This window comes from Lagopus leucura, unplaced genomic scaffold, assembly GCF_019238085.1.
Source record: "Lagopus leucura isolate 7727_CA_CO unplaced genomic scaffold, USGS_WTPT01 Super-Scaffold_100030, whole genome shotgun sequence".
Classification (NCBI taxonomy): domain Eukaryota; kingdom Metazoa; phylum Chordata; class Aves; order Galliformes; family Phasianidae; genus Lagopus; species Lagopus leucura.
The window spans coordinates 1332555-1343500 of NW_024962281.1; the positions used below are offsets into that span (position 1 = coordinate 1332555).

Here is a 10946-nt window from a genome sequence, read left to right on the forward strand (position 1 = left end):
CGAGTTCCTTTCGCTACCTTCAAGCACTCCTGAGTGCAGGGTACTTCATGCCCGCGGGTCAGCATGAGGCAGCTCGGAGCCCATGAGCTGGAAATGGCCTTGTGCTGCCCTGCCTCGGCCGCGTGCCTCTCTGCCTCCTCCTGTGTTTGATTTACCTGATGCCTTCTATCTTTATTGACACTGAAAGCTCACCAGGAGCCCTGCCTCACCCTGCACAAAGGCAAAACCTGAAGGTACTACCGAGACAGCGAAAAAATGAGTGGGCAAAAAACATGCGGCACTTCCAGGGGTGAGAGTTCTGCACGAAATCCAAGTTTGGGCTTGATTTCTCTTTAATTTTCTTGTTGAAAACAAACAAACATAACAGCAGTGGAGGTGGAGCGCAGCAGTGTGACACTGTTTGTCCAGGCTGTCTCTTCCCATTGCACATGACTCCATCCCGGCCCTGAAAGCATTCCCACATGTCCAGCCCAACTCTTTTATGGTTCTGTTGTTCTGCTATCTTTTTTTAAAAAATAATAATAATAAAAAAAAAAAAAAAAAACGGAAGGAAGGGGGGGGGGGGGGGGGGGGGGGGGGAGGAGAGGAGAGGAGAGGAGAGGAGAAGAGAGGAGAGGAGAAGAGGAGAGGGGAGGAGAGGGGAGGAGAGGGGAGGAGAGGGGAGGAGAGGAGAGGAGAGGAGAGGAGAGGGAAGGGAAGGCTTTGTTACTTAGGTACATTGATTGTATATTTTATACGCATCCAAAAACAATTCTGCTTCACTCAACTTGAGCCAGGCAAGCCAGAAGGTGGGACAGCCCTTTAAGTGTTGCAATATTCTGCTCATTTAAGGCAGTGGGTAAAACCACAACTCCAATCTACTGCCATCCAAGGGTATTTCAAAGCAGCCCAGCACATCACAGCCCTGACTGGGGAAGGTGGGAGAAAAAAGCATTGCCAGGCTTTACAGAATGCCTTCATTGCCCCAACCTCTTCAGCCATTTACCCAGAAGACAGATGATCAGAAACATACAACTAGCTGCAAGGTATTGCACAACGCGTGCCATTATGGTGATGGGAAATCAGACTGACTGGGAGTGTCCAGCACCTACATTCAAGCAAATGGAGCTCAGCTGGGAGCTGCATGACTGCAGGAGGGCGCCGGTACCACCAGCACTGGGCTGAGCAGCCCCAAGTCCAGTGCCTGAGACTTCAAACCAATGCATGCAGCAGCACTGCCCAGCAGGATGGTGGGTTCTGGGCTGTTCAAAGGTCTGGCAGCACTGTGCTACGCTCAGGGATCTTCACTGTATGCCTGTGTCTATCAGTCGTGTGCTTACTGGGTAGGAGTGCAGCTCTGCTTATGTGTATTGCTGGAAGCCGACAGTGGGCATGGAAATATAAACACAGGAACACGGCTTATCATTTTCATTTCTTTTATTTCCTTTTTTATCGACCTTCCTGCCACCCATCCCCATGGTTCCTATTCTTCCACATCCTCCAAGTCCCTTTCTGGGAACTGCTGGCACAGAACACACAAGGATGCAGCACGGACCCTCCATGCAGCTCTCAGCAGTGCTATCGTGCTGCTTTGGGGTGCCGTGGTCCTCGGGGTGCTGTGCACGTTGGATGCAGTGACTGACCCTCCCAGTACATTCCCTAAGTGCAGCTGAGTGCTGGCCAATTCCCACTGCACTAAAAATAGCCCCATTCTGACCCTTATTTTTTTTCCACTTCCTTTCCTCCTTTACTTGTGCTGCACCGAGCCGGCGGGTCCGCGGGTGCGCATTTTGGGATCGCTGTGGGGTCAGAGGTCCTGTGCTGCAGCTCACCTGCCCCCACCCGGGGTCAGGGGTGAAAACACAGAACGGGGGAGGGGAGGAGGGCAAACACCGAATGTTTGTGGGCTGAGTCCCTTTTGTCATGCAGAGGCAGCCCTCGGTGGGGCCGAGAACCGTGCCCGCGGAGCCGCAGGACGTGCAGAGCCGTCCCATCGCCGTCTCATCCTTGTCCCATCGCCGTCTCATCCCTGTCCCATCGCCATGTCGCTGCCGTGCCGTGCCGGGGGGGGGCGGTGCTCCCCCCGCTCCGCTGGTGCTACAACAGCCTGATTTCCCCGAAATGATGCCGGATGCAGAGACCAATCAGCGGCGCGACCGTCCTCCAGCGGCGGCGCTGATTGGTGGAGCCGCTGCCGAGCCCGGGCGGCGGGGAATCCCGGCCACCGCGTTATACCCGAGGGCGCGACCCGCGGGCGGCAGAAGTGGCTCGGCGGCCGTCGAGCACGGACGGCTCCACTCGGCTCATCTCGTCGCATCTCGTCGCAGCTCAGCACAGCACAGGATCTCACGGCGAGGTGGGTCTCGGCGTTCTCCGCCCCCTGCTTTGGCTGCATGCGTTCTCAAGGGGACACGGCTCAGCTCGGTCCGGTCCGGCTCGGCTCGGCTCGCCAAGCGGAGACACCGCCAGCCTGAGTTATGCTGAGGTGCTTTTGGGGTGTCTCAGGTGCCGCTGCGCCCGTCATGCTGCAGCCTTCGAGGGTCACCGGGCATCCTTCGGGGGCTGCGGCCCCGCACCCACAACACGGACAGGACGGGACGGGACGGGACATCCTCCGCGCCCTAAGGGGACGGCGACGTCTGGGCGCGGCCGTGGCTTTGTTGCTCATCAGGAGCCAGCGCTGGATTCTGGGGTTGCGCCCTGCCGGGCCGCACACACCCTGGCCCGGCTCGACTCGGCGCCGTCTGCCCTCTCTCCCGGCTCCGAGAACTTTGCGAGCCGTTGTCTCGTTGCTTGGGAAAGCCGCAGCCCTATTGTTCGGGAGCGGCTGTCCTCGGGCAGCGCAAACAGGAAGCTCCGAGAGGGGCAGAGCGGAGCGGGGGGGGGGGGGGGGGGCCCCCCCCCCCCCGCCCCCCGGGGGGGGGGGCCGGGGAGGTACGGCGGAATCGCCGCTTCGCTCGGCGCAGGAAGCGAACTTGGAGCGAGAGGCCGTGCAGAGAGGTACCGGGTGGCCGCACAGAGGGGTGGCGCGGGGGTCCTCGCTGCTTGCTTTGCCCCCCTCCCGCAGCAGGACCTCGTCATGCTGCGGGACTCAGGGCAGAAGGCTCTGAAACGGAGCAAAAGAATCTAAACGCGGCTGTGGTCGCTGAGAGAGCTGGGAGATGGGGGCAGTGCGGGGTGGTTGGGGTAGGAGAGGAGAGGTTTCAGCTGACCCCGTGTGTCCCCCGCAGGAAACATGCCCGTCTCAAGGATGCGCATGAGACCCTGGTTGGAAATGCAGATTAATTCCAATCAAATACCGGGGCTGATCTGGATCAACAAGGTGAGCCATCCTTTTTACTATTATTGCTGCATCGTTATTATTATTACCGTATCATTAACCAAGCTTGGTTTTAGTTGATATTAAACATGAGTCAAGATCATAAAGGAAAGAAGAAAATGAATAAGTTTTTAAAAAACTTTTTATTTTTAAAAGAAAACTTCATTTTCAGGAAAGGTGGCTCAGGTTGGTACAGAATGCAGGATTTCAATGTTTTTCTTGACAACTCTCCTATGAGTAATAATAAATGCAGTTTGAACTTGACTGAGAACCAAGAAAACTCATCTCTTGGTGCTTACTGGAGCCAGGCCACCTTCTGTCCCAGCTCAGTAGCTACTCCTACGCCTCCCCCCACAGGACAGAAATCTTTATCTCTGACCTAAAATAAACTCTCAGTTCATCTCAGGTTGGCGTTGGGAAGCACATCTCTGTTGCTGTCCCACAGGAATGGGATCACCAGGCTTACTGAGTCAGATTTCTGTCTCTGAAGCTTCCAATCCATCCCGAGGCACCACTTAAGCTAGGGCATGGTTTTGGTGGGATTCATGCAGGGTCTCACTGGTAGCCTTTCAAGGGATTCTGTATCCAGGCATACATGGAAAATGTTACACTAGCAGATGAGGTGCAACATGTTGCAGTGGTTCTGGGCTTGAGCTGAGGCTGTTCATTGCTGCTGTACCACTGCACAGAGCTTTCCCAAACCCCACAGGTGGACCAGCAGTTCTTAAATGAGGATGTGAGGAGAGGGTTTCAAAGTTTCTGAGGTGCTGCTGAGGAAATTCTTTGCTTAAAGCCATCATTGCAATCTGGCATGTGATGCTTTGTTTTTTTTTTTTAATTCAGATTTCTGTTGGTTTAATTTCAGGATAAGATGATATTTCAGATCCCATGGAAACATGCAGCTAAGCATGGCTGGGACATAGAGAAGGACGCCTGCCTCTTCCGGAGCTGGGCCATCCATACAGGTGTGTGCTGGCTTCAGTCCCCCCGCTCATGTGAACATCTCCAGTGTTATCATTCCTGTCCCGGCTTACACCTCAGGTGTTACATGTCAGAGGACACAGAGAAAGAACTTTTCTGGGGTGAAGAACTATCACTGAGATGAAAACACTCAACATTCATCCCATCTCTTCTTAACAGGAAGATATAAAGTAGGTGAGAAGGACCCTGACCCAAAAACCTGGAAGGCAAACTTCCGCTGCGCCATGAATTCACTGCCCGACATTGAAGAAGTGAAGGACAAAAGCATCAACAAAGGCTCCAGTGCTGTCCGTGTGTACAGGATGCTCCCACCCCTGACAAAGGACCAGAAGAAGGGTAAGCCCTCAGCTTAAGCACTGCTTAGATTTCCCGCTCTGCTTAGGCAGCATCCCACAGACCTGCAGGCAGCCCTGGGGCTGCTGGGCTTGCTGCTGATGGTTTAGACAAACAGCTCATTTTGTCCCAAACAAAAGCACAGGGGGATGCCCTGGGGTCAGCTGGGCAGCAGTGGTGGAGCTGCTCAGCAGCCCTGCAGCCGTGCTCACATTTGTCTTATTTCTATTTAACAGAAAGGAAGTCAAAGTCTTCAAGGGAAGCAAGAAACAAGAGCAAGAGAAAGGTACGCATCTGCAGAGGCAGCTGAAGGAGCTGAAGGTTTTTTTTTTTTTTTTGGTGGTTTTCAAGCTTAATTTCTTTCGTATGGGAACCTGTGAGTTCTTAGACAACCTATCATGCTTTGTTCTTATTTTTGTAGCTGCACGAGGATATGAGGACGGAGGAGTCAGCAGAACGACTAACCAGCACCCCTCTGCCCGATGACCACAGCAGCTACACTGCTCACGACTACACAGGGCAGGAAGTGGAGGTGGAGAACACGTCCATCACCTTAGGTGAGAGCTTCAGCTCCGAGCAGAGAGAAAAGTGCTGCTGGTGCTAAAGCCACAGCGGTGTCACCAAGAGACAGAGCTGCCTGAGGGCTGTGCAGGGGGGAGGAGGAGGAAGAGGGGGACGTAAGGGGGGTCTGTGCTGAGTGCCACGTGCTGCGGTGGGATCTGCTCTGAGCAGCCCTCCCTGTGCATCCCCAGACCTCTCGTCCTGCGAGGTGAGCGGCTCCCTGACTGACTGGAGGATGTCGAATGAAATCGCCATGGCTGACAGCACCAACGACCTCTACCAGCTCCAGGTGTCCCCTCTGGGTTCGTCCTCAGAAGGTTGGTGTTGCTTCCTGCCCACCTCGTTTTCTCAGCACTCTCCTGGTGCTATGGCAGGATGGAGGCAAGGGTGCCATGGTGCTAAGCAGGAGCTGCTCTGTAGGAAAAGCAGCTTCTGTCAGATGGATTTGGGTTTCTAGAGCTACAACACAGCCAGGGTAGAGAGGAGCTGGGGTGTGCTGTCAGAGTTTGGGCTGTGGAGCTGCTTCTGGACCTCAAGCTGTGAGCATCTCCTCAGTAGCACATGTGGGGCACAGTGGGATCCCATCCCCACTGCCTGCAAAGGGCTCTAAGCCTGTGGAGAAGTGCTCCCATCTGAGCAGGGGCTGGGAAACCTCAGCGTGCTGCTGGTGTGAGACAGGGATGTGCAGTGGTGGTGAGGAAGCAGAAGGACGGCGGCTGCTTCGTGAGAAAAACTGACATTCAGATCTCTTTTTTTTTTAAATGTGATTACAAAACAGTTGCGGATGAAGATGAGGATGAAATGAAACCACACATGATGAAGGTAAAAACAGCCCTTCTTTTCAGCTGAAGTTGTCCAAAATTGCTGTTTGCACCAAGGAAAGAAGAGCAGTAGCTTCCTAACCCATAGATAACCCCATGTGAGCTGAACACATACTTCCTGTAATCCAAAACCCTCATTAAATGAGGAAGCCTGAAAAAATGATTGATAAAAAAGAGGTGATTCTGCAAGCACAAACTTGAGATGCCTTACGTAGAAGCTGGTGAAAGCTGTTGAGTACTGCTAGAAGCAAAGCTTGCTGTATCAGAGCCCATGAGGCCTTCGAGTTCTCTAGAAAGACTTATTTATTTTGCCCATCCCTCTGCCTCATGTTTGGCTTTTAATCTCCGTCCCCAGACATGGGGCACTCATCCCACTGATAAGGAGATGGGGTTTGTTGATGGAAGGTGCTCCCACCCTCCCTGCTGTGCATTAACTTCCATTAAACGAGGAGTGAGATGAGTTTTGTATAATTAGCATTATCTTAACAAAACCTTCTTTTTTGCTCTGTTTGCCCCCTCTTCTAGCTAGATGAGGATTTACTCGGTGCATGAGGACCCATGTTTCCCCTACCCCTCTCCCTCTCAGGCTTTTTACCATCTCCTTACTGCCTTACAGCCATTCGAACCCACCCAGGACTGGCACACAACCAGTGTTGAGGGGAAGGGCTTCTTCACCAACGAGCCGGGCACGCAGACCATGTGCAGCACGTTTGGCTGCGAGATCGACATGTCTTCAGGTACAGAGCCTTGTGCCATTATGGGCTGGGGGGAGGTACAGGAGAGGGCCTTCATCAAGGCACTCCTTGAACCGGGAGGGAGAAACTGGAATCTCATGACACGGGAAAGTGTGAATTCCTCTAATTAGCCTGTTGGGAGTCCATAGGGAATTTGTTAAGATAAAAAGAGCCTCCAGTAGAAGCACGATATAGATCTGTGCTTCAGTTTTCCTAGCAACATAACAAGGTTTTCTACTAGCAATAGCTTAAAGTGGAGAGCTTAATTAGCGAGCGTTTGGAGTATTGCAGCAAATTGTGAAACAAAGGCATTTGCTCACCTCTGAGGGTGGTTTCCTTTGCTGATACATTGCCATCCATTGGTTCTCATGCTCCCTCTGTTCTGTGCTCATTTCTGTGTCTCTCTGTGCAGGGGAGTTGGAGTTCCACATGCTGGACCAGAAGAGCAGCCTGGACTTCTCCTGGCTGGACACCGTCAGACCCATGCAGGCCATCTCCTGCAGCCTGTAAACCCTTGGCTTCCCAGCCCATGAACTGCAGTTCTGTAGAGACTCTTAGAGACCTGAAGGGAATGGCAGAAGTCGCTTGTTACTGACTGGAAGAGGAAAGAAGCCGTTTTATTCCGTTTCAGTTTTAGGCCTAAAAAAGCAAGAAAATCTCCATGAGAAGCAGAGGAGCCCATCTCACGCATGGGGCACCGATGCTGTGCTCCCAGGGTGATGCTCATACTGCGGGCCAGGAGGTCCTGCATCCCCAGCACCCAGCACTTTACTCATGGGGTGCTTAGGAGACAGTGCAATGGGTCTCTGTTGGTTGCTGCTCACTTGTGCAACACTGCTGACGTGATGAGCTTAATGACTCTCGTTACACTTAGTCAGAGAAACTGCACTAATTGGCCCTCTCCTTCCATTTGCTCCAGCACATAGTTCAAGTTCAGATCAGACCTTTCCAACTCATGTAAATAGTTCTGACCAATAAAATGTGAAAATTCAGTTTAGGCTTTGCTTCCATTTAGCACACTTACCCAGGCTCGCTCATAGGCTGTTATCTGTCGTAGGCACGCCGCGTCCCTTCCCACCGAACAGTCGAGGAGCAGCCGCATCATAGAATTTTGCACTGACGAGGGCAGAACTTTTATTTATGCAATGCCTTTCAGAGCTCTGTTCTAAAACTCCTCCTGCCAGCAGATCCTGCAGTTCTGCACCCAGCGAGCTGCAGCTGCCTCAAGTAAGGGCACACACAGAAGCAGGACGGAGGAGCTTCTAGTCCATGCATAATGCATAGAAAACAAATCACTAAGATGCCATAGACTTATTTTATTGTACATTTTATTTTTGTATATAAAGCGTTGTATATTTGTTGTAATAAAAGTGTTTTATATACAACATGTTTACTTTTCCTCATTGGAGAGCTCGGGGAGGATGCATTCCAGATTCCATGAAAACACCCTAACAGATGTGCTGGGGAGAGGCAGCGAGGGGGGTTATTCACAGGAGTCATGAAAACCCAGGGAATCTAAGAGCACGTGTTTCCCTCCTCATCCCAGTGCGCTGATGGGAGGAGCCCTGCATGGCCCAGGTGCAGGCGTGGAGTCGGTGTGCCCTGCTGTCATCAGATGCACGAGCCAGCAGCGTCTGCCAGCTGGCAGCTCCTGAGCTAAGGAAGCTCGAGCTGAGTTAGTGCTGCCCAAAATGAAAGCACAGACAGTCTGGAAGGGAAGGGGAAAGAGAGTTTACTTTTTCGCTGTGTATTTTGGTCATTTGCTAGACTTTCAGGCTCGTGTGACATGTCAGAGCATCGCCCAGGCTGGCTGATGCAATGTGTGCTCAGCTGCTAGCATGGGAATCTGCTGCTGCACAGAAAGCCCTGCAGTGAGCAGTGCAGCCCTGCTCCTTCTGAGCCTGGTACCAGAGGGAAACAGGAGCAAGAGAACTGCTAGGGATGCACAGGGCCAGTGAGATTCGCTGCCTCTAGGTCAAGGAAGGACAGGCCATTGGAAATGACGAAGTACCACAAACATCCCTACCAGCACCCTATCTACAGAGCAGCACCATCCCTTACCATCTGGGGGTCACCCAGCATGGAAATGGGCTGCTCTTGCTGCTCTTAACATGAGTTCTACTGGCTACAGCTCCCAGCGAAGCTCTCTATCAACAGCCTTCAGCACACAGCCCTACTCACAGCCAAAGGGAAGAAAGCACCAAAAAAGCATCTGGACAGCTGGCAGGTGCCCAAGGGAAGCTGTGGGGGACGGGCTGTGCTCCTGGGCAGCTCACCAAGCTTGGGAAGTCCAGAGCAAGCAGCTCAGTGCTTCAGTCTGTTTAGATCTTGTTTCAGAGCTGTGCAAATATAACCTTTGGGGAGAACTTTGAGCAAGCAGAAGGGAAGGCAGCCTGAGGGGAACATCAGGTGCTGGGAGGGGAAGACTCAACCCAGATTGCTGGAACCAGGCACACATTTCCGACTGCCTTTGTCACAGGCTCTGCTGTTCCAAGGGTCCCACACAGACAGCAGATGTGGGGCTTATAGGGGAATTTGGGGCCGTAGGAAGCTGGTGGTGGCAGTTCTCAGAGCCAGCGCCTATGGACTGAGATATCACCCCTGGGATCATAGAATCATTCAGATTGGAAAAGACCTCTCAGATCCCCAAGCCCAACCCCTGCCCAGCCCACCATGCCCACTGACCACATCCCCAGTTCCACATCCCCACATTCTGAAGCACCTCCAGGGATGGTAACTCCCCACTCCCTGGCCAGATGTGCCAGTGCTGACCACTCTTTCCAAGGAGAAATTGCTATCACTATCCAACATGACTCTCCTCTGGCACTATAGGGCCATCATCTCTCAGCCTTTCAGGCCCTGTGCTCCATCTCCTGTAGTTGTTCTCATTTGGAGCCCTTTTCCTACAGCTGGATGGCAAAACCATTCTGTGCTCACCAACACAAGAGGAAATGGGGTTTGCTCAGGAACAACTGTGACACTGGGGAGGGAGAAGGGAAACTTTCTGTGATGCAAACAGCGCCCAAAATAACATGTGGATTCATTTGCCCATTGATGCATTACGGGTTTTTCACAGCTATGCTCTGACACAAAGGAGCAGCACCCAATACAGCACAGATTAGAGGGCTGACCAAGATTTTAGGCCAGAAGGAGCAGAGCCATCCCCTCAGCCAAGAGCCACACACACAGTGCCTCTTATCAGGCCATGGAGGTGCACACTTGCTGCCAGCAGCTGTTTCGCCAACCAAGTGTATCTGACTGAGTGAAGCTCCATGACAAGGCAGAATTTATCATTGTGGGCACTTGGGTGACAAGCTGCCAAGTTTGAAGTTGTTTGTTTTGGTTGTTGCTCAGAAAAAGACAGAGGAGTGCCTGGAGCAGGAGTGTGATGATGTGCAGAAGCTGGGCTGCTGCCACCTGGGGCAGTGGGCTGTGCAGAAGGGACTCCAGATGCAAGCTAAGGAGCAGTGCAGGCTGCCTATACCTGGAGGAACACAATCTCCTGAAGGTAATCCTGCACAGAGCATTCTATTAAAATCATTTTAAACCCTTGACATTGGATTATTTTCAACTTGCCTGTCCTAAACGAGCTTTTCAGATGCACGGTAAGCTTCAGCTGGTGCTCCTGGGTCTGGTTTACAACTTCAGTGTGCACTCAGCAGTGTTCAGCTGGAGATGCACTCACACAGCAGCACAGCAGGTTGCTGCAGGAGCTCCCCATGCCCAACCCAACAAAGCAGCACAGTGCAATGCTTCTTCCACAGCTCGTTATGTACATGGCTCTGTCCTGTGCTCTGAACCTGGTGTGACCATGAGAAAGAAACGCGGGCTGTGCCACTGTTTGGCAAATAACCAGAGATCACCTCTCCATGGTTGGAAAACAAAGCAGAGCCATTGCACAGTTGGCACTCATTTGGGAGATGAGCAGAGCTGACACTTGCAGGCTGCTGGTTGCTCGCGCCGCACCCAAGTCAGCTCAGTTGGCAGCTAACATGCAAATGTAAAGCTGATCTTGAAACAACAGCAAAACTCATCTTAATTTTAGAGCATTAAGGACTGAGCCTACTGACAATATAATGAGAGTCACAGAAACAGCCCCACAGCAGCAGCTCCCACAGGTTTACTGCCACACCATCCTGCTTCCAGCGTGCAGAGCACCTCTGCTGCTGCCAACTGACCTTCAGGGCCGCAGAAGCAATAATTCCATGCACCTGTTTG

General features: G+C 52.5%; 1 protein-coding gene across 2 annotated transcripts; it reads left to right on the forward strand.

Moving 5' to 3' along the window:
* Positions 1-2228: 2228 nt before the first annotated feature.
* IRF1 (interferon regulatory factor 1) lies at positions 2229-8113 on the forward strand. Of its 2 annotated transcripts, none has more exons than XM_042881610.1 (10): positions 2229-2335; positions 3210-3301; positions 4164-4263; positions 4439-4615; positions 4849-4898; positions 5034-5169; positions 5365-5490; positions 5952-5995; positions 6611-6731; positions 7141-8113. In XM_042881610.1, the coding sequence occupies exons 2-10, from the start codon at positions 3215-3217 to the stop codon at positions 7236-7238; spliced, it is 939 nt and encodes a 312-aa protein (XP_042737544.1). In that variant the 5' UTR covers positions 2229-2335; positions 3210-3214; the 3' UTR covers positions 7239-8113. The 2 variants fall into 2 exon arrangements, with proteins under 2 accessions (XP_042737544.1, XP_042737545.1); XM_042881611.1 differs by lacking the exon at positions 2229-2335 and adding an exon at positions 2923-2979.
* Positions 8114-10946: the final 2833 nt, after the last annotated feature.